The sequence below is a fragment of the Perognathus longimembris genome, chromosome 7 (genome assembly GCF_023159225.1).
Source record: "Perognathus longimembris pacificus isolate PPM17 chromosome 7, ASM2315922v1, whole genome shotgun sequence".
NCBI lineage: Eukaryota > Metazoa > Chordata > Mammalia > Rodentia > Heteromyidae > Perognathus > Perognathus longimembris.
Window position 1 is genome coordinate 43241524 of NC_063167.1, and position 24447 is coordinate 43265970.

At 36.4% G+C, this 24447-nt stretch overlaps 1 protein-coding gene across 6 annotated transcripts in view; it reads left to right on the top strand.

Moving 5' to 3' along the window:
• The window catches only part of Atg4c (autophagy related 4C cysteine peptidase), a 56920-nt gene that overhangs the window by 22988 nt on the left and 9485 nt on the right, over positions 1-24447 (top strand). For all 6 annotated transcript variants that reach the window (XM_048351463.1, XM_048351460.1, XM_048351461.1 and 3 more), the window contains exons 5-10: positions 19-349; positions 4628-4698; positions 11723-11859; positions 17545-17623; positions 18283-18359; positions 23451-23570. In XM_048351463.1, coding sequence (XP_048207420.1) covers positions 19-349; positions 4628-4698; positions 11723-11859; positions 17545-17623; positions 18283-18359; positions 23451-23570 — 815 coding nt within the window. The remainder of the gene's footprint in view (positions 1-18; positions 350-4627; positions 4699-11722; positions 11860-17544; positions 17624-18282; positions 18360-23450; positions 23571-24447) is intronic.

The window sequence follows — 24447 nt, forward strand, 5'->3', positions numbered from 1 at the left end:
TGCTTTGGACTGCTATAGCTTGGACCTGGCCTGATGCACTGAACATTGAAAATTCAGACTCTGAATCCTGGACTTCCCACACTGTGAAAAAATTTACTACATCTTTTGAAGCATCCCTTTCAGGAGAAAGAGAACTCAAAACTCCAACGATTTCTCTGAAGGAAAAAATTAAGAAATATTCTGATGATGATGAAATTCGAAATGAAATTTACCATAGGAAAATCATCTCCTGGTTTGGTGATTCTCCCTTGGCTCTTTTTGGCTTACATCAACTAGTAGAATATGGGAAGAAGTCTGGGAAAAAGGCTGGAGATTGGTATGGACCAGCTATTGTTGCTCACATTTTAAGGTAAAATTAATTGTTTTAAAGTCTTTCATCTTGTGACTGAGTTCTTTATGCTTAGGTAGAAATACTATTTTTTTTTTTTTTGCCAGTCCTGGGCCTTGGACTCAGGGCCTGAGCACTGTCCCTGGCTTCTTTTTGTTCAAGGCTAGCACTCTGCCACTTGAGCCACAGCGCCACTTTTGACCTTTTCTATAAATGTGGTGCTGGGGAATCAAACCCAGGGCTTCATGCATATGAGGCAAGCACTTTGCCATTAGTCCGTATTCCCAGCCCCAATACTATTTTTTTGTTTTGTTTTATTTATTTATTTATTTATTTATTTATTTATTTATTTATTTATTTATTTATTTATTTATTGCCAGTCCTGGGCCTTGAACTCAGGGCCTGAGCACTGTCCCTGGCTTCTTCTTGCTCAAGGCTAGCACACTGCCACTTAAGCCACAGCGCCACTTCTGGCCATTTTCTATATATGTGGTGCTGAGGAATCATGTATACGAGGCAAGCACTCTTGCCACTAGGCCATATTCTCAGCCCCCCAATACTATTGCTTTTGAATTGTTATTATCAAGTTGATGTACAGAGGGGTTGCAGTTACTTAAATCAGGTAAAGAGCACATTTCATTTTGGATAATGTCACCCCCTGAAACACAAATTTTTGCAAATTTTGTGTAAACTATGTGTGTGTGTGTGTGTGTTAGTCCTGGAATTTGAACTCAGGGCCTGGATGCTGTCCTTGAGCATCCTTGCTCAAGGCTAGCACTCTACCACTTGAATCACAGCTCTATTTCTGTCTTTTTCTTTTTCCTTCTTTTTTTTTTTTTGGCCAGTCCTGGGGCTTGGACTCAGGGCCTGAGCACTGTCCCTGGCTTCCTTTTTGCTCAAAGCTAGCACTCTACCACTTGAGCCACAGTGCCACTTTTGGCCCTTTTTATGTGGTACTGAGGAATCAATCCAGGGCTTCATGCTGGCTTGGCAAGCACTCTACCACTAAGCCACATTCCCACACCACTGTGTGTGTGTGTGTGTGTGTGTGTGTGTGTGTGTGTGTGTGTGTGTGTTTAATTGGAGATAAGAGTCCTGTCCAGGACTCTTTTTTGAATTTCAATCCTCTAGGATTTACAGGCATCATGTATAGGCATCTGGGCTTCTGTGTATACTTTTAAAGATTTGCTAGTAGGAAAGAAGCAAGACATTGTGGTTGGAGTTTCATTTACTTACTGGCTAAGTTTTCTTCCCAAGGTTGATTTCTATCCAAGATGTTCATTTGACTGTCTTATTGAAATGCTCTAAAAACTCTTTTGACCTTGGGGCATGTACAGTGTCATAATTTTATTTTTTTTTGAAAATGTAACTTGGAGTATAACGTACTGATGGCGTAAAGAAATGTCAAGAGCTAAAATTTATGTTTTCGACATTTCTTTGCATATATCAAGTTCTTGTAAGTTGTAAATGTATGGGAATATTAATATTATGATTATCTTAGGGTAAAAGTAAAGCATCTGTGACATTCAGAATTGTAAGAAAAAAACTTGAAAGTCAAATTTCATTGTACTTCAACTTTAAGTGCCACTTATTTGGTTAATTTTTAAAAAGTTGCATTATTTGTTATATGGCCTGATACTATTATGAAATAAATACTTAGTATGTGATATGAATATGGTATATTATCAATTTATTCTATTATAATCATACAAATTTGAAATTACTACAAAACCTTTTTGCTTTTTTTTTTTTTTTTTTTTTTTTTTTTTTTTTTGTGGCCAGTCCTGGGCCTTGGACTCAGGGCCTAAGCACTGTCCCTGGCTTCTTCCCGCTCAAGGCTAGCACTCTGCCACTTGAGCCACAGCGCCACTTCTGGCCGTTTTCTGTATATGTGGTGCTGGGGAATCGAACCTAGGGCCTCGTGTATCCGAGGCAGGCACTCTTGCCACTAGGCCATATCCCCAGCCCCTCCTTTTTGCTTATTGATATGGTTGTTTTATAGACCAGATGTTTACATTCGAAAAGTATTTACCTAATCTTATTAATTATATTGTTAAAAATAATATCAATTTCAATTTAGTATGGCATTTGTAAAGCATAGTTTCTACTTTTCAAGATGTTTCAGGGCTCAGAATCTTTTTTTTTCTGTAAAGTGGCACATAGAGCTCTCACAGGTTTCTGTTGCCAATTTTTTTTCGTCTCACTTAATCGTTTAATTCTTTTTTTTTGGTGTGAATATTTTTATTATCTTTAGTTATACAAAGTAGTTGTCACTCAACAAAGCAATTTTGTGAATACAGTGTGTCTTGATCAATGTCACTCTTTCAACATTCCCATCTACCCTTTCCAGCATATACCTTCCCTCATTTTTCTTAAATTTTAGGATATATACTGATTTTTTTTTTGCTATTTATCAAAGCAGTTTATGTATGCAATGCATCTTGATCAGTGTCATCCCTTCAATATTTTTATCCCCCTTTGACCCATCCCTTCCCTTATTTTTCTTAATTTTGTGGTATGTACAATTCTTGACTGCATTCTTCCTCTTCCCCCCTTCATTTGCTTGCCCCTATCCCCATGTCCCCCCTTCTTGCAAGTACCTATTTCCTAGTACTTACTTTGTTGGACTTTGACCTAGTCTTTCTAAAGAATTATACTATTTGAGCTCTCCATAGAAACAAAGGTTGCATGGTTTCCCTCTTTGTGGTAGCTAGACTGTTCCTGTAGTTAGATTGGGCCTGTAAATCTATAAGAAAACACACTAGGTGATATGCAAGCAGTTACAAATGAAGTAATTCTTTAATTCTTTAAAACTATTCAAAGCCATTCTTAGCTTTCAGATATACAAAAACAGGCAACAGGTTGTATTTGGCCTTTGGGCTACAGTTGCCCATCCCTCTCCTATCTGAATACATGGAAACATACTTAAGAGATTTTTGTTTGTTTTTTTCATTTGTCGGGCTTGAACTCAGGGCCTGGGCGCAGTCCCTGAGCTCTTTTGCTCAAGGCTAGTGCTCTACCACTTTGAGCCACAGTTCCTCTTCTGGTTTTTGGTGTTAATTGGAGATAAGCGTCTAATGGGGACAATTCTACTTGGGCTGGCTTTGAACCATGGTCTTTAGATCTCAGCCTCCTGAATAGCTAGGATTACAGGTGTGAACCATCAGTGCCCAGCTTCATAGGTTTTTGTTTGTTTTTTGCCAGTCCTAAGGCTTGAACTCAGGGCCTGAGCACTGTCCCTGGCTTCTTTTTGCTTAAGGCTAGCACTCTACCACTTGAGCCACAGTGCTACTTCTGGTGCTGAGGAATTGAACCCATGGCTTCTTGTATACGAGGCAAGAACTCTGCCACTAGGCCCAGCCCCTTCATAGGTTTTTGAATGAAGTAAAAGCATCAAGCTGTCATTGAAAGAAAAGAAAAACATTTTTAAATTGGTCTAGGGGACAAGCACAGTAATTCATTCCTAGCCAGTGATGTAGGTGAATAAGAAGCAAATCTTTAAGCCTATTGAAACACTACTGCTGAAGAGTATTCACCATAGTCAGGAAAGTGGTTGTGAGAAATCCTTTTTCAGGGTATATGGTATGGCTTCACACCTGAAACTTTTTTTTTTTTTTTTTTTTTTTTGCCAGCCCTGGGACTTGAACTAAGGGTCTGGGCACTGTCCTGGAGCTTCTTTTGCTCAAGGCTAGCACTCTTCCACTTGAGCCACAGCACCACCTCCAGCCTTTTCTGTTTATGTGGTACTGAGAACTCCAACCCAGGGCTTCATGCCTGCTAGGCAAGCACTCTACAACTAAGCCACATTCCCATTCCTCAAACTTTTGAAAGCATATTTTATAACTTACGTTGTGTTCTTCCAGCCAGTTACTATAATATTCATCTTTGAAAACTTTAACTTGATTTCGGTGGCTATACATGATAGTGTATCTGTAATCGTAGCTACTTGGGAGGCCAAGGTATGAGTAATGTGCTACTATGCTAGCACAGGCAAAGTTAGCATGAGACACACGATTTGAAAAATGAACTAAAAAGCAAAAAGGACCGGGGTATGGCTTACGTGGTATAGTGTATGGCTTACGTGGTATAGTGCTTGCCTAGCAAGTGGGAGACCCTGAGTTTAATTCTCAGTACTATACAAAAACCAAAACAAAACCAAAGAACAAACATTTTGGATATCATTTGGGAGAATTTTGAAAGCTGATACATAAGTTAAATAGGACAACCAGATAACTGATGCCTTTTTCCCCTCTTGAAACTAAATTTTTAGTTACCAACATATGTTTATTTTTTTCTTAGAAAAGCAGTTGAAGAAGCAAAACACCCTGATTTACAAGGAATAACTATTTATGTTGCACAAGACTGTACAGGTAAATAATATATCTGATTTGAATTTTTATCTGTATAATTTATTTGATCAGACCTTTTATGTGCATTTAACTTATGTAGCTTCCTAGTTATATTATAAGTGATTATAAAGTGAGAGACCATGGTGTATACATTTTGTTAGTCATGGGGCTTGAACTCAGGGTCTGGCCACTGTCCTTGAGCTTTTCTGCTTAAGACTAGTGCTCTATCACTTTGAACCACAGCACCACTTCCAGTTTTCTGGTGGTTAATTGGAGATAAGAGTCTCATGGGCTTTCCTGCCTTGGTTGATTTTAAACTGTGATCCTCAGATCCTAACTTCCTTAGTAGTTAGGATTACAGTTGTGAGTCACCAGCATCCAACTGGTCTATACATTTTTGGTGGTGCATAGCATTATTGCTACATATAATAGGCACTAAATAGGTTTGTTTGTTTGTTTAGTAGGGTCATGCTATTTAGTCCAGGCTGCCTCAAATGTTCCTTAAGTGCTAGGATTATAGGCATATGCTATCATGCCTAGTTTTTTGAAAAAATATTTATTTTTATTAAGTTTTACAAAAGGATTGCAATAACAGAAGTCAGGCTATGAAGACAATACATATTGATCAATGTCATTCATTCCATCATTCTCCCCATCTTTCCCCATTCCAACTCTACTCTTGAGTTATGTAGTTCAATTTTTACTAGTGTGTGTTGATTATATTGACTGCATTTTTTCATGCTTCCTTCCTCTCATATGTGTAACCTCTTGTTGCCTTCCTCCTTCCCAAACATGTTTCAGTTTTCTGGTATTCATTTTGTTAAGTGGTGTTTATTAGTTGTTCAAAGAATTTACACCATTGGATTCCTCCCGTAAGTATACTTACTATCCTCTAGTTAATTCATGTCTGTATGCATATAACCCTGCTATCGTTTGTTTATATTTTAGGTGTAGCCTCGACATATAAGAAAAGTGCCTTTGTCTCTTTGAACATGACTTATTTCACTTAACATACTTTTTTCTAGGTCTATCCATTTCTCTGCAAATGACATAATATTTTTCTTTCTAATAGATGAGTAAAATTTCATCATGTACATGTACCACCTTTTCTTGCTCACTGTCTGTTGTAGGGCATATAGGTTGTTTCCATCTCTTGGCTATCATGAATAGTACAGCAATGAATATGTGCAAGTGTGTTTACCACATCCTGACCTCAGATGTTCTGAATCAATGCCCAAGAGTCACCATGTCTCGTTTAGATGTTTTTATTAAATATATCCCATGAATTATTAATTACAATATTAAAAGATACTTCTCCAAGAAAATTGCAGCATTTAAAATCTCTCTCCCTCTCCTTTTTTTCCTCTTCAGACAGGGTCTAAAAAAGTAATTAAAAAAAAAAAGAACTGGTTCTCACTGTAGACCAAGCTGGCCTAGAATTTGTAATTCCTCTGCTTCAAACTCCTAAGTGCTAAGATTATAGGTGTTAGTGAACTTTTATCTCTTTTTGTCCCTCCCCCGCTTTTTTTTTTTTTTTTTTTTTTTTGCCAGTCCTGGGGCTTGAATTGAGAGCCTGAGCACTGTCCCTGGCTTCTTCTTTTTTTTTTTTTTTTTTTTTTTTTTTTGCTGAAGGCTAGCACTCTATTACTTGAGCTACAGCACCACTTCTGGCTTCTATATATGCAGTGCTGAGGAATCGAACCCAGGGCTTCATGTATGTGAGGCAAGTGCTCTACCACTAGGCCATATTCCCAGCTTTTTATCCCTTTTATCTCTTTTAAAACATTTTAAGAATGGTGGTACATGACTGGAATTCCAACACTCATTTGGCTGAGGCAGGGGGATTGTGAGTTCCAGGCTAGCTTGATATATAAAGGAGGATGGGGTAGATAGGGGAAGGAGGAAGGATGAAGGAAGAAGAAATAGGAAAATTTAGCACGGATATATTCTTGGACTTCATAGGTGTCATTGGTACTATCTCATTGGTAGATATATTTCAAGGAAAGAAAATTCTGACTTTTATCCTAGAATTGTATATATTTCCCACCAGTGCTCCAGCAAACAATTTAATAATAATATAACTTGTCCAGAGTTTTGTGTTATTATTTTTGGTAGAAATAGAGACCTTAATTTCCTAATAAAGTAAAGTAAGTCACCTTGTGCTGTTAAGCTTATTTTTACAGAAAGCTTACAAAGAGGAAAAAGAAATGTTTTGCAAAAGTTAAATGTACTTCAGTTACATTTAGTAAGAATATACCATTGTAACCAACTAGTAGTTGTAGTGTAGAAAGAATGATTATGAAATTCCTTTTTGCTTGACATTTTATTAATTTCCTATTAAAGAAAAACTGACAGTCATAATTATAGCCACATGAAAAAGTTGTAAGTTTTGGGGTGAGTATGTAAGTATGTTTGTTTTTTATGTAATAGGCTGTACAAGTAAAATTTGCTGTGTTAAGACTTTTAATTAAGGCTAAGGATGTGCTGAAACAACTAATTATTAAATACATTTGTTTTTCTTTTGTGCTTTCATTGATATCAGTCAGTCCTTGGTCTTAGTGATTACATATAATTACCTAATTAAACAAGCAGTACAAAGTGGTTTATGTAATTTGAAGTTATTCTTAAAATTATTACCATTCATATTTAAGAGTGCTAAGTAGAGAATTTATATTATTGCAGTTTTATTATACACTGGGATTTGGAATTAGTTGAAGCTAGATTCAATCAGTGATTTTCCCCCTCATTAATGTTTTTAAAGGTTTAATTTTCTATGTATTTTTCCCCTCCCATTGTGTATTCTCTTCCTCTGTAATTACATGTGGATTTCATTACTTAAGACCATGCACTGTACACCAGGACTTAGATGGCATCTCTGGTCCTGCTTGCATTGGTATGAGCAACTCATGTTTTCTGTCACCCTTCAAGTATCTCCATCTACTTCTTCTACATACAAACTCTTTTAATTCAGTGTTTTTAAAACTAAGTTGTCATTTCTCTCGTATCCTAGTCCTTTTTGTTTTCTCCTGAGTAGTAGTATCATGTCCACATGTATACTTAAGGTAGAACCTATCGTTATTGACTGTTTTGTTATCATTAATGTCTAGAAAGCAAATAAAAGCTTATAATCATGCTTTTAAAATATTTCTGAAGTTTGTTCTCTTTGTTTTCATTAATTAGGTCTTGTCTTTTCTATATCGTAGACCTTAATTTGATTTCCCTATCTGTCACCCTTTTTAGATCTATCTAATCAAAAGACATTAGTCATAAACTTTAATTAAATTAATTAATTTTTTGCCAGTCCTGGGCCTTGGACTCAGGGCCTGAGCACTGTCCCTGTCTTCTTTTTGCTCAAGGTTAGCACTCTGCCACTTGAGCCACAGTGCCACTTCTGGCCATTTTCTATATATGTGGTGCTGGGGAATCGAACCCAGGGCTTCACATATACAAGTCAAGCACTCTTGCCACTAGGCCATATTCCCAGCCCATACTTTAATTTTACAACTTGTGATTTTCCTATTAACGTTAAGCTTTTATTATCTTAGCACACAAAGTAAAGAAGTCCTGTGCAATTTGTCCCAACCTACACTTCTACCTTCATTCATCTTTTAACACGGTTTTCCATACACACCGGACTGAAGCACTATAAATCTTGCTATTTCTTGTGCCTTTTGTCTTTTTTCCCCATATTCCCATTTTTCTTATATTATACTTTCCACCATATCTTTTTATATATTGTCTATACTTGGAATACTGCTTATGATCAGAATGCCTGTTGTTAACTCATGTTTTCTTTAAAACTACACTAAAAATTTTTGTCTTTTCCAACTAACGTCAGACAGAATTAGTCTATTTTTTGCCTCTGTTCTCCCTAACATTTTTTTGTGTGTGTGTGCTGGTCTTGGGGTTTGAACTCCTGGCCTAGGGACTGTCCTGGCTTTCTCTGTGTGGTTTATTGGAGATAGGAATCTCATGGACTTTCCTGCCTGGGCTGGCTTGTGATCCTCAGATTTCAGCCTCTTGAGTAGCTAAGATTACAGGCGTGAGCCACCAGTGCCCAACTTCTCCATAACATTTTGATATGCTACTACTAAATATTACACTTAATAATTTGCTATAATGATCTGTTTCTCTGTGTAAATCAATGATTGAATTACTAAGATAGCAAAAGTAGAGGAAAGATAGCATAATCATTTGGTTGAGACTCTATCATAGCCTTTGCAAATAATGGAGGTGGAGGAAAAAATGCAAAAATAATTGAGCTTACTCACATAAACAAATAAAAGCCTAAATGAATAGCAACTTATCAACAAATATGTATTGAATGAAGGTGAAGAGTAAGGGACATTTGATCAGGCCAATCTATTGTGCCTTTTTAAAAAATAGCTTTGGATTAGATAAATGTTGACAGAGAAGATAGTGAACAGAAGAATTTGATATCTTAGTCTATATTTGGAAAGAACTGGAAGAAAAGCAGCAGAATTTGTCAGTCAGCCCTTCTAGGAAGAGCAGAGTTTGGCTAAACTGACAAAGAGTGTGGGTGTAAATTTCAGAAAAGATTATTTTGAAAAAGAAATTGTCTATATTTATTTCTACCAAATCTCATTTTCTCTTAAATTATTCCACTTAGGCTCAAATCTACCAAATTGCTAAATACTAAATTGCTCTTACCAATAATTTCATCTTGCTAAACCTGGTGGTCACTTTCCAATTTTCATATCACATAGTCTGTTAGAAGCATTTGTCACAATTGATGACTTCTTGTTATCCTTATAACTTTTTATTTGATTTCCAGAACACTGCTCTTCAAGCTTTTCTTTTATCTCCTTGTCTACTCCTTTATTGGTTTTTACTAATTTCCTGATCTCTGAGCATGTTTTAGTGTTCAGCTTTTGAATTTTCTGTCTTTTTTCTGTCTACATTAATTTGAATTCAGACACTATCATGGTTTTACAGTACCATCTGTATCCTGGCAGCTTCCAAGTTTATAGGTCCATCCTGGTTCCCTTCTCAAACTCTAGCTTTATATATTCCTATCTGCCTACTCAGCCTACTTTCATTTCTAACAAATATCTAAAACTGATGGTCTCTAAAAGTGAATTCTCAATTCTTGTGTTGTCCCCTCCTCCATTCCTTTATATCTTTTTTTTTTTTTTTTGGCTAGTCCTGGTGCTTGAACTTGGGCTGAGCACTGTCCCTGGCTTCTTTTTGCTCAAGGCTAAGACTCCACGGTGCCACTTCTGGCCTTTTCTGTTTATGTGATGCTGAGAAATTGAGCCCAGGGCTTCATGCATGCTAGGCAATCATTTTACCACTAAGCTACAATCCCAGACCTCCTCTATTTAAATGACATTTTTGTAATCTATTTTGCTTACATCAAAATGTTGCAAATACAGTCCCTACTTAGCAAGCTGAAGGCCCTGAATTGAAATCCTAGTAACTGCCACACATGGAAAAAAATATTTTTTTTTAAAAAATTAAATTTTATTGACAAGGTGATGTATATTGGGGGTACAGTTACGTAATAAGGTAGTGAGTACATTTCTTGTCATATTTGTTACACCCTCCCTCATTTTTCTTTCCCTTCCCTAGTTCAGTTAAGCATATATACAATATCCAGTGTACCAAAATCATATACAGTAACCACGTGGGGTACACCATAGGAAATTCACGTAGTATATTAAACATAACGACAATAATAAAATCCTCCTGTTTTCTACTCTTGGAGTTCATTTTGCCTAGCCTCATCTTATGTAATCATATGTACATAGCTGTTGAGCTATTTTGACCCTCTGATAGGTCTATCCTAGACCTTTTTATGTTTATTTAGTAACTGTTTGGTTTTAGATACATAATGTAAAGTTGCTGACCCAAACATGTGGAAATACCATTTGAAAAGAAGTTTGTTATTTTGCAGACCTGGTCTCTACTGTTCTCCCCCCACCCCCCACCCCCAACAATCATATATCAAGGAGACCATGCTCCTTTGTTCTCTGTGTTCTAGGCTTGTCTCACTCAACATTAGTTGTTCAAGATCTGACCATTTCCCTGTGAATGCCATTATTTTTATCATTTCTAATTGTTATGTAGTATTCCATTGTGTACAGGTAACACAGTTTTTGGATTTATTCATCTGTAGTGGGGCATCTGGGTTGTTTTCATATTTTGGCTATTGTGAATTGTGCAGTGATAAACATGGGTGTACAGGTGTCTTTATGGTATCTTGGGATTTGTTGTTCAGGATAGATGACTAGGAGTGGTATGGCTGGGTTGTAGGATGTGTCTATGCTGAGTTTTTTGAGGAACCTCCATACTGTTCTCCAGAGTGGTTTTACTAGTTTGCACTCCCACCAACAGTGTAGAAGGGTTCCTCCTCCGCATCCCCTCCAGCATTTGTTGTTGCCTGAGTTCAGAGTATAGGCCATTCTAACTGGAGTGAGGTGGTATCTCAGGGTTGGAAAAAAATCTTGCAAGTTACTTGTTACTAATCTTTTTCTTCTAACATCTTAATATGTAATAGCAAGTTCCATTTTTTTTTTTTTTTTTTGCCAGTCCTGGGTCTTGAGCTCTGGGCTTGGGCGCTGTCCCTAAACTCCTTTTGCTGAAAGTTAGCACTCTACCACTTGAACCATAGCACCTCTTCTGGTTTTTGAGTGGTTAATTGGAGATGAGTCTTATGGGGACTTTTCTGCCTGGCAGGCTTTGAACTGTGATCCTCAGATCTTAGCCTCCTGAGTAGCTAGCATTATAGGCATGGGCCACTGGTGCCTGGCTATATTTTACTCTTCATTGTCTGTTTTCCCCTACTAGAGCATATGATCAATTAGGACAGGGATTTTTCTGTTTTGGTTACTGCTGAACCTCCACTGATGTATAGTATTATGTGACCATACAAATGAGGCAGGTATTTTTAGCATGATACTTTAATAGTGATGCCAGAGATAAAATGACTGGCTGCCAGTGTTAGGGAGTAGAACTGGGGTAAAAATGAAGGTGAAAATCATTTTTTATAATACCTGACACATATTCATTATTGTTTTCTCAGTTTACAGTTGTGATGTAATTGATAAACAAAGTGCTTCAGTGACTTCTGGTAATGCTGATGACAAAGCTGTTATTATTTTAGTTCCTGTTAGACTTGGTGGAGAAAGAACCAACACAGACTACCTGGAGTTCATGAAGGTATAAAAAAGTGCCTCCCCCCTTTTTGAAAGTACTGGCTAATATGGAAAATACAGAAGGTTTTGTAATGTTTTTATGATTTTAGTTGTTTATTGTGAAGTTTCACATTAGAGATTTTAATCTCTACTGCAAGATCAAGTAAGTAGGTGTATGTCTGTGTGTAGAGCAGTGTTTTGTGAAAAAATGAAAAGCCTTTGAATCTTTGTAGCTAATCAGTGAGACACAGATGCAACAATGTTCAAAATCTATAATATGGCTATAATTCTATTATTTTTTGTGATTTTAAAAAATATGTATTTTAGTTTATTCCTTTTTTATCCTCCCAGTATGGGGGTTTGAACTCAAAACCTGTGTTTGCTCAGCAGACAGTGTCACCTGAGCCCTATCTCTTACCCTTTTGCTTTAGTTGTTTTTCAAATAGCATCTTGCTTTTATGCCCAGTAGCTTGGACCATGATCCTTCTATCTATGCTTCATTTGTAGTTGAGATGAGAACTGTGTGCTACCACACCTAGCTTTTTATTGGTTGAGATGGGGTCGTTTTTACCCAGGCTGGTCTTGAACTGTGATCTTCTCAACTTCTGACTCTTTCCAGTAGCTAGAATAATAGGTGTGGGTCACTGTACCTGGCTAAGGTATTCTTTTCTCTTTTCTTTCCTTTCTTCTTCCCTCCCTCTCTCCCTCTCTTTCTTTCTTGGTGTGTGTGTGTGTGTGTGTGTGTGTGTGTGTGTGTGTGTGTGTGTGTGTGTGTGTGTGCTTATTCTGGTCTTGGAGCTTGAATTCAGGGCACCCTAGCTTTTTCTCTCAAGGCTGACACTCTACTACTTGAGCCACAGCTCCACTTCCAGCTTTTTGATGGTTAATTGGAAATAAGGTATGTCTTATAGACTTTTGTGCCCAGATGAGCCTTGAACCACATCCTCAGATTCCCAACCTCCTGAGTAGCTAGGATTACAGGTCTGGGCCACTAGGATTTTATTTTATTTTATTTTTCCAGTCCGGGGGCTTGAACTCAGGGCCTGAGCACTGCCCCTGGCTTCTTTTTGCTCAAGGCTAGCACTCTACCACAGTGCCACAGCGCCACTTCTGGCCTTTTCTATATATGTGGTGCGGAGGAGTCGAACCCAGGGCTTCAGATATGCAAGGCAAGCACTCTACCACTAGGCCCTTTATTTTATTCTCAGACCCTTTATTTTCTTTTTTATAAAATAGAAAAAAAATATAGGTTAAATGATACTCTAAGGCTCAGATAACCATCTGGTAGCAGAATCATACATTGTTTTTCAAGTTTTTGAAGATATTCCTTCAGTGTCTTCTAATTTGGTTTTCACGGTGATCTACTAAAACGAGAGAGCAGTGACTATTAAGACATTTAAAAAATTTCAATTATAAGGTAAAAATATCTGAACTAGTTGAGTGAAATAGTTTTATATTGTAAGTGCTATGCTTGACCAGAGGGGGAAGGTTGCTCAAGAGCCAAAGTAAAGGGGCTGGGGATATAGCCTAGTGGCAAGAGTGCCTGCCTCGGATACACGAGGCCCTAGGTTCGATTCCCCAGCACCACATATACAGAAAACGGCCAGAAGCGGCGCTGTGGCTCAAGTGGCAAGAAGCCAGGGACAGTGCTCAGGCCCTGAGTCCAAAGCCCAGGACTGGCCAAAAAAAAAAAAAAAAAAGAGCCAAAGTAAAGAGAAATTCATGTAGTGATGGGGGTGAGCATAATTGAAATACGTGTGTGTGTGTGTGTATGTATATATATGTATATGTAAGAAAATAACAATGAAACTCAGTAAAAGCTGTAAAATAAAGAGGAAATAGGGGATAAAGATTAAAAAGAGATGAATTTGGTCAAAGCATATGCATGTAGGGAAACATCAATGAAACCTCTTGTAGAATTAATGTATGCTAATATATATATAATTAGAAATAATAGGAAAGAGAGAAAACAGATATTCACTTAGAAGTATAAAAAGAAATAGTCCAAAAAAGACAAATGTCTATTCTTCCTCATTTTCTGCACCATCTCTTCCTTTCTGCTCCTGTTTTGTTTTGTTTTGGGGGGGGTATGGTCAGCAGTTGTATATTTTCCTGCCAAACCATTATACATTAATAATCTAAAATTCACCATTCAGTTTGATCTTTCACACTTATTACTTGAGGTAATTCCACAGTATTTCGGGGATGGTACCACCCTGGCATCCTTCCACATTCTATGAGGAGAAAGAAATTTGGCGTGTGCTTTATCACCCCTTACAAGAGAGTTTTATATATTTATTTTTATTTTTGTAAGGACCTGGAATGAAGAAGATCCAATAAATTCTTCTTCAGCAAGACAAATTAAGACTTCCCTTTTTGACTGATTACTCTAGTCTTATTTATTGCTTTATGGATACAGCTCAATAAATTCTCACCGTTAGATAACTGTGAAGAAGCTCTTTTAGGAACAGAAAAGTGTTTCTTGTTTCCAGAGATGTGGCTTTTTTATGTAATGGCATTTTGGCTCCTAATCTTTTAAGTGGTCATTGCTAAATCTGCTCTAGTCTGGTGAAAACAAAATATAGATGTTAGGAACAGATGCTTTCTTCCATTACTTGGACTGGTTCTTTTTTTTTTAGAGAAAACTCAGTGATGATTCTTGCTATAATTTTTTTCTGTTTTCTGCTATGAGAGGCTTAGAACTTTCTCTTCCTCATGGGTCCCTGGGCACAAACATCTCATATCAGCTGATGAGATTGTCTCTGTTGTAAGGATTTTTATTTAAGAGGAAAGCAATAGAATCTTTAATGTCAAATAACTATTACTGTTAAGTACTTGTACTTTTTGGTGAAGTTTTATCTTTAATTTTTAGTTAGTTCAGGTTCATTATGCTTTTAATCTAATAGGACAATTTTGTTTTACTCTTTTTCAGTTGCAGCTCTCCTTTTTAAAAACTTTACAAGAGTAAATATATATAAGGTCATTCTTTAAAGAGTAATTTGATCAGTTTTGTGCTGCTGTAACAGAATATGTGAGGGATTAGTAGAGACTAATACCTGAGACTGGGTGGTTTATAAAGAGCAGGAATTTATTCTCTTACAGTTCTTGAAAGGCTGGAGAGTTTAGGATTACCACCCTCTAATAAGGGCCTTCTTGCTGTGTTTTCATTAAGCAGAAGAGCAAGACAGAATGAACACTCCTTCCAGTTCTTCTTACAGTCTCATCAACTCATTCACAAGCCATTATGATTAAAATTTTTTGCCTTTCAGGTCTTGGAATGTGGCTTATTGGTAGAGTGCTTGCCAGGCATGCATGAAGCCCTGGGTTCAGTTCCTCAGCACCACATAAATAGAAAAAGCTGGAAGTGGCACTGTGGCTCAAGTAGTAGAGTGTTAGCCTTGAGCAAAAAGAAGCCAGAGACAGTGTTCAAGCCCTGAGTTCAAGCCCCAGGACTGGCAATAAAATAAAATAAAATAAAAATTTGCCTTTCAGCATCTGCATTTGGATTGAGATCTAGGACATGAATTTTGGAGGGAACAAAATATTCATATCACTCAGAATTCACTATGGACAATGAAGGGCTTAAGGGATAAATACTCTATTTATAAAATAGAGATATTTTATAATAGTTACAATAATATTTTTTAAACACAATATCAGTATACATATTTATAAATATGTATATTTATTTATACATAAATATATAATATAAATATTTATAAAATAGAATATTCTGTTTATAAAATAGAATATTTTATAGCCATTAAAATCAACTTATAATGTGGTAATATTCAATCAAGCCATTATAATTTGAAAAATGTCCTAAGTTGAGAATGTACCAAATGTTAAAAATCTGGTTTCTAATGAATGTTTATAGGTTTTTCACCATTGTAGTTGAAAATTTTGCGTTGGACCTTTTTGTGTAAAGAACTATCTGTGTTCTTCATTTTGTAACCAATGGATTTTAGTACATCCTCTCATTTAAGAGAAGGGAACTTTGTAATCATTTATTGCTTTAGGAGTTTTTGTAACATGTATAATTAGCAGTACTTTGTACTATAAAAATTAATGCAAGAACTATTGATAAGACATGAATTATTTCTCTGAATGTTTTTAATTGACTCCTGAGCATGTTTTCTAAAAGTTAGATTGTTTTGCTCAACTTTGTTTAGGATATTTAGTAGTCTAAAACATGCTGATTTACTGAAATATTCCTAATATATATATATATTTTAATTTAATTTATTTATTAATTGAACACAAATTTTTTGACAAGGTGTTGTGCAAAAAGGGTACAATTACATAGTAGGGCAGTGTGTACATTTCTTGTGATATCTTACTCCTAATATTTTTAATTAGTAAAATAAATTGGTTTAAAATGATTAATACATTTTATTTTCTTTGTGTTTCTTTTTTTTGTTTTTGTTTTTTGCCAGTCCTGGGCCTTGGACTCAGGGCCTGAGCACTGTCCCTGGCTTCTTTATGCTCAAGGCTGGCACTCTGCCACTTGAGCCACAGCGCCACTTCTGGCCATTTTCTATATATGTGGCGCTGGGGAATTGAACCCAGGGCTTCATGTATATGAGGCAAGCACTTTTGCCACTAGGCCATATTCCCAGCCCCTACATTTTATTTTCTTCACATCAGGTTGTTTTCATTACCCATGTTTAGGCAGCAAAAACTTGTAAAGCGAGGGCTTTCCAGTTTATGATTGTAAGACTCAGTTAGTGTAAATTATAAGGTCTGAGAACTAGCTTTGGCATTTTGAAGCCTAATAAAGAGTTAGGCACCAAGGCTCATGCCTGTATCCTACCTACTCAAAAGTCTGGGATTTGAGGATCAGTGTCCAAAGACAGCTCGAGCAGCAAAGTCTGTGAGACTCTTGTTAACAGCCACCAAAAAGTGGGACTGTGGTTCAAGTGGTAGAACACTAACCTTGAGCAAAAGAGCTCAAGGACATTGCCCAGTACCTGCGTTAAAGCCCCAGTATACATCACACATAAACACACACACATAAACACACACACATACACACACACACACACACACACACACACACACTGCAGAAAGAACCTGATTAAAATGCTATGTTGGTGACAGGCTTCATTAGCTAATCAAAAGGCCAAGTGTTGGCTTTGGTATGAATTTTATTACTTTAATGTGTGGTGTTTATTTTCTCATTGGCACATAATAGCTGTGTGTGTGTGTGTGTGTGTGTGTGTGTGTGTGTGTGTGTGTGTGTTTATGTGTGTGTGTGTGCTGGTCCTGGGGCTTGAAGTGCTGGGTGCTGTCTCTGAGCGTTTCTGCCTAGCATTTGAGCCACAGTTCTGTTTTTAGCTTTTTTGGTGCTTAATTAGAGATAAGAGCTTCATGGACTTTTCTGCCCAGGCTGGCTTTGAAGCATGATCATCAGATTTTAGCCTCCTGAGGTATTAGGATTACAGGTATGAACCATTCCTGTTTGGCTACAAAATAGTTCAATATAGCAGATCATCATGCTGGTCAGAATTAGCCAAATTAATCCTGAGTGATTCAGCGAAAAAGGAAGATAGTTTAGAAGACAAGAGGACTGTAGAATATGGGGCAAATACAAGAAAGGTAACAACTAATTGGCAAAAAAATTTTGGAAACTACTGCTACTACAGATTTGTTGTTTTAAGTAATTATTATTTGTCTCAGCCTAAATATGTATTAATTTTTTTTTGGGCAGGGTGTTCTAAGCCTTGAATACTGTGTGGGTATTATTGGTGGCAAACCAAAACAGTCATACTACTTTGCTGGATTTCAAGGTCAGTGATTTAGTAAAGTGTATTTCTTCATAATTTCTTTTAAAAGTCAGAAAGTTAATATGAGATCATCTGGGAAGCAGGATGATTAACAGAGCAAAATGAGTACCTTATACTTTCATCAGTCCTACCATAGCCACTCATTTGTCATTTGGCCCACAAGATAATTGGATTCTAAAAATGTATGTTTAATTTCTGTTATTGCATAAACAAGGCATAATTTATTGGTTTCACTAAACTTCAGAAGACATTGCTGCCACATTCTGGCAGTTGCTATTTACATATTTACTTTTTACCAGTTTTAGTGGTATTAGTTGATGATAAAATGACAAGCAATATGTTTTTCCTGTCAGAATAAAGACGTGCAATACATTTTTCATATGCAAACTGTAGAATATAATTGTGTGTTTGTGAAAGTAATTTTATCTCCCCAAATTAAATGACAGTCTCATCACTTTATAAAAATTCTGCTTATACAAGCATATTTGATTATGCAAAAGTTAATCTATCCTGTGCAAACCTATGCTTCTGTCAGTGAATATCAGTCTGCCAAGCTGTTACTCCTAGAATTTTTTTCAGCTGTTCTACATAGAAATTGGATTGTAAGCAGTGTAATAATAAGGTGTTTTTTGAATTACTTGTCTTCTGTTTTGTCCTTGTAGATGACAGTTTGATTTACATGGATCCTCATTACTGCCAATCTTTTGTAGATGTCAGCATAAAGGATTTCCCTCTTGAGGTACTACTTATAAAGAGCTGGTATCATTTTCTTACTATTATGAAGCAAGCTAATTATTTAGAGATGTGTTTGGTAGTTGTGCTTTTATAGTATTATGGCAAGTTAATAATCAATACTTTACTGATTTATAAAACATTGTCAACAGTGTGGTCAAAGGTTAAGTACTTTGTTGCTGAATTTTAATTTGTGATATACTTTCTTGTTCATTTATCTCTGTCTCCAACTTACACCGTTGTCCTACTAAAATAAATGACCAAACCTCTGAATAAAGAAAAGACAGCTAAACAGTACTGAAGAACTTAGTTTAGACATAATTTTAAGAAGAGAAAAAGAAAGGAGAAATGAAAGAGAAGGTAAACCAGCAAAATAAGACTGCCTACTAAGTTGTTTTGCTTTAATGTAACTAAATCTCGCATTGAAAAAAATTTTAACCTTTCATTAAGTTTTCAGTAGTTCAGTTAGGCTTCTAAAATTTATTTTCCTTATTGTTTATTATCTTCTTTTTTCTCCTTATATAGGTAATTTTTGCGACCCAATATTTTAATTAAGAAAAATTTTGAGAGTTGATTAGTGAAAAAATTATAACATGGTTTTGGTTCTTTCTTTACTCTAGCTGATTTTTTTTTTCTTCTTTTTTCCAGTCCTGGGCTTGGACTCCGGCCCTGAGCACTGTCCCTGGCTTCTCTTTGCTCAAGGCTAGCAGCACTCTGCCACTTTGGCCACAGCACCACTTCTGGCCGTTTTCTTTCTTTTCTTTTTCTTTTTTTTTTTGCCAGTCCTGGGCCAAGGCCCTGAGCACTGTCCCTGGCTTCTTTTTGCTCAAGGCTAGCACTCTGCCACTTGAGCCACAGCGCCACTTCTGGCCGTTTTCTGAATATGTGGTGCTGGGGAATTGAACCCAGGGCTTCATGTATATGAGGCAAGCACTCTTGCCACTAGGCCATATTCCCAGCCCTAGCTGTTGCTTTTATAGAGTAAAGTAATTTTATTGAACAGAATAATTTCACTCACTTGAATGGCATGAAACACTAATGCTCAGGGGCTTGACGAGTTGGAAATATGATTAAGTGTTTTGTTTTACTAATAGCTTTCTCACTAACATTAATGCTTAACAGTATTTAATGGATAGATTATGAAAATAAACTGCAAGATTAAAATCTACTTAAAAAAGATTATTATGGGACATCCTAGAATCCTTTGTAAATTATTACTTCAACTATAAAAATAAATATTTTGGGGCCTGAGATCAGGTGTTTTCTTTCCCCCTTCCTTCATAGCATCTTGAATATAAACCTTAAATAATATTTACTAGTTGGCTGACTGACACTGGTGGGAGGTGCCACAGAATTATACTTTGTGTACCACAGTGTAATTTCCTTCTTCCTGCACTGTGGTTTTGTGGCACCTATTCTTATATGTAAGTTACATTTCCAGTTTATCTGGGCCAAAATCACTCCTTATAAACAGTAGATACTTGAAATTCATATGGAAATTAGTTCATAGTATTTAATGCTATTTAAAATAGGCAAATGAGAAGATTATTGGTCTTTATTATTTTGGCCAGCATATAGAGAGATTATCCATCTGATATTTTGAGAGGCTCTGCAAAGACCATCAGTAAGTGAATATCCTGATTATGTCTGTGCATTCAATATTAGAAAGGGTAATTCATTACTGGGAGTCTGTGTATCCCTCTAGGAGTAAGACAATGAAAACTTGAGGTTAGGGAGTTGATAATAGAAATGGAAAGTGAGAGTAGATTTAAAGATTTTATTTTGTAATGTAAAATGTGGTGAAATTTAGTTATGTTAAATGCACAAAAAGTTTATTATACAGAATTATAAAGTAGATTGAGGTGTTATAGTTTTGAAATTCTCATAAAATATCTTGATGTATTTGGGTAATTTTCTTAAAAGTCTTATTTTTCATCTTCAGAGAATTTAGGTTATTTAAATTTGAGCCTCTTATTTTCCTATTAACACATAAACTTATTATAAGTTGTTTTATACAAGAATAAAATTTTACTCTTTGCTTTATGTCTTAAGTTCAGAATGTTCCAAGGGAGTGTATTTTAAATTACCCTATATTACTATGTTGTAGTAAATTACATGTGCATCTAAAACCACTTTCTTGCCTTATTACTAAATTCATTTTTTGCGTACAACATTTTTTGATCAATACTTCTTGGTCAGTAGACAGAAATTTAAATCTTAGGTCTATCCAGTTCCATGTAAATAATTGCTGTAGTCTTGAACTTTTATGAATGTCCTAAATCTAATAGGATTATGAATTTTTAAGTTGAATATTAAAATATTTAAGATTGAAAAAGGGATTTAAATAGATTATATTCTTTGCTGTTATTATTAAAGGATTGAGTTCTAACGTTCCTAGAGTTGAACTTTGAACATTTTGAAAGTAAATCAGACCAACTCAGTTCTTTATTTTATTTTATTTATTTTTTACTGTCCTTTTCTACATGCAGAGTATTATCATAAGCTCTTTAAAGTCCTCTGTTTATTTCTTTTCTTCCCTGTAGTGTCATATGCAAATTAATGTTTTTGAATGTATTCTGTTAAGTAGAAGCTGCTTTTTTGTTTGTTTGTTTGTTTGTTTTGGTGCTAGTCCTGGGGCTTGAATTTAGGGCCTGGGCGCTGTCCCTGAGCTTTTGTGCTCAAGGCTAGAATTCTACCACTTGGGGCTAGAGCTCTACTTCCAGCTTTTTTTGGGTAGTTTAGAGAGGTTAAGAGTCTCCTGAATTTTTCTGCCTGGGCTCGCTTTGAACTGTGGTCCTCAGATCTCAGCCTGCTGAGTAACAAGAATTACAGGTTTGAGCCACCAGTACTTGGCTTGGAGATGCCTTTTACTTTTTTAAAAACAAAGGTTAGAATTTTAAAAATTAAAAAGAAATCATACATGCAAAGCTCAAGGAATCACCACACAGTGAGTATATTTGTATAATGCTACTTGGCAAAATATAATAGCAAATTATATAGCAAATTAATTATATAGCAAATTAATGTTGGCTTGACTTAAGAATTTTGGATGAACAATACAAAATAGTTTTAAGTGTTAAGTAATATATAATCAATAATAATGAAGATGAAACTATCAGTAAAATTCCCATGAGACAATCTTTGTGTTAACTAGGGACCTTGGGGTTTCTGTTTAGGTTTGATCCTACCGTAGTTTGATTGGTTTACCATAAACATAACAAATATAGCAGCCTGTACTTTTTTTTTTTTTTTTGCCAGTCCTGGGCTTGGACTCAGGGCCTGAGCACTGTGCCTGGCTTCTTTTTGCTCAAGGCTAGCACTCTGCCACTTGAGCCACAGCGCCACTTCTGGCTGTTTTCTATATATGAGGTGCTGGGGAATCGAACCCAGGGCTTCATGTATTTGAGGCAAGCATTCTTGCCACTAGGCCATATTCCCAGCCCCAGCCTGTACTTTTTCTACATTTCAGTAACTAGTTTTAAGTTAAAGTCCCTTAAAGTTTTTTGTTTTGTTTTGTTTTGTTCTTGTCTTTCTTTCATGGGGCCTGACCTCTTTTGCTCGAGGCTAGCATTCTACCACTTTGGGCCACAGTGCTCTTTATGATTTTTGGGTAGTTAATCAGAGATGAAAGTCTCCTGGGGATTTTGCAGTCCTGTCTGGCTTCAAACGGCTGTCCTCAGATCTAGGATTACAGGCATAAGCCATCTGCGTTCTGTGCGCGCGCGCGCGCGCGCGTGTGTGTGTGTGTGTGTGTGTGTGTTGGCCCGTCCTGGGGCTTGAACTCATATTCTTATGTTCAAGGCTAGCACTATACCACTTGAGCCACAATTCCACTTCCGGCTTTCTGGTGATTATTTGGAGATAGAAGTCTCACTGACTTTCCTGCCTGGGCTGGCTTCAAACTGTGATCCTCAGATCTCATCTTTCTGAGTAGTTTAGTATTACAGGTGTGAGCCACTAGTGCCTGGCTTAGCCTTTCATTTTTTATAAAAAAAATACTTAAAGAAAAACACCTGGTGGCATGAATGATTTTTTTTTTTTTTTGCCAGTCCCGGAGCTTGAACTCAGGGCCTGAACACTGTCCCTGGCTTCTTTTTTTGTTCAAGGCTAGCACTCTACCACTTGAGCCACAGTGCCACTTCCAGCTTTTTCTATATATGTGATGCTGACGAATGGAACCCAGGGCTTCCTGTATACGGGGCGAGCACTTTACCATTAGGCCATATTCTCAGCCCTGCATGAATGATTTTTGATGATAGGATGTCCAGGCACTCACATTATAAAAAGTATCTTTTAAACATAGTACCAAATTATTGTGGTGAAAAAACAAAAAGATTGAAAGCTTTGTCTTTAGTCCTTTTCCCACTTTGTAATTTCTAAAGACCAAGTCCCATTAACAAGAGTACAGAAACTAGGGCAGCCTGCCCAGCTCATTTATATCTCTCTGTGACCACTTGAGAGAAATGAACTTACAGGGAGGATTGGTGAGAAAGAGGGCAAGGATCATGATAGGGCAGCTTTTAGCTGTCTCATCCTATGCCCTGTTAAGAATAAACAGGAACTTAAAGTAAAGCACAACAAAAGTGTTAAGTTGAAAAATACACAGGTATGTACTGGTTCTGTTAGTTAATTACTGTTCTTAAGGTAACGTATTAATACAAAGCATTTATTGAATCTATGCAGATTGGCTTAAAAGGTCTCGATATCCTTATTAGCAGGTTGTGCTCTTTAAAAAAAATCTCTTAACAAGATATTTTATTTTAACAAGATATTTTATAGAAATAGCATTTTAGTGACATCATTTTTCATCTTTTTGTGTTAGAACTGCTTACCATTTGACACAATTAACACAATTGCTTTCCTTTGCAGAATAACACTATAATGTCATATAAGGTAAATGGGTAAATTAAATTGTACACAGTTTTAGGTCTTGTGTTTTACAATTTGAGGAGTAGGAAGGAGAATGAAAGGACTGAATTGCCGTTTAAAATGTGCATTTATAGTTTTGAGAAAAAGCTCCATATCAAATTTTAATAGTCTTATATATACTTGAGTCCATCAGAGGCAAATTAATCCTAAAGAACTTTAAAAATTACAGACATTCCACTGCCCTTCTCCCAAAAAGATGTCATTTCGAAAAATGGATCCTAGCTGCACAATTGGATTTTACTGTCGAAATGTTCAGGACTTCAAACGAGCTTCTGAAGAAATCACTAAGGTACCTTTATTTAAACCATATTTGTAAAGACTTAATTTTTTATCATAATATGTAAGAAGACAAACATGTCTAAATTGTGATACTTTTGTAAGATTTCTCCTTTATGGGAGTGTAGGGTTTGAGACAGTTAAACTATGTAAACTAAACTGCCCTCAAACTCACTGTGTCACTTTGTCTGGTTTTCAATTTGCAATCCTCCCTCCTCAGCTTCTCCAGTGCTAGGATTACAGGAGGTGCCTGGATAAAATTTTTGTCTCTCTCTGTCTCTCTGTTTACTGATCCTGGGGCTTGAACTCTGGGCCTAGGTGCTGTCTCTGAGCCTTTGTGCTCAATGCTGGCACTCTACCACTTCAGCTACAGTGCCACTTCCGGCTTTTTCTGAGTAGATAATTGGAGATAAGAGTCTCACAACTTTCCTGCCTGGAATAGCAGGAGTTTCTCTTTTAAAATTACTACTGTTAGGACTATTGCAAATCAGAAAATAAAACTATTCCAGATTCAGTGTTTGAGATAAATGAAACTGATGACTAGTGGAAAGTATTTATTTTTCCACTAGGTGGCACTGTTGAAATAAAAATCTTTCTGCAAACTAGACCTGAGCAAGCAATTAGGTTATATTCCACTAGAAGAGAATTTTAAAGGGCAGTCCCTTAGGGATAGAAAAAAATTAATGAAGTATTTGATCAGGCCAAATTGTGCATTATTTCTTGTTAGTCCAAGTGTTCTTGTATTTTTTTAAAAAGAGAAATGGTATTTTTGGATTTCTCAGGGCTGCTTCATCAGATAAGCTGTGTTGTTACCTTCCAATAAGCTTGTCTAATCTGATCTAGTCTACTACAGGATCTTTAAAACAGGTTATTTAACTTCTTATTACCTT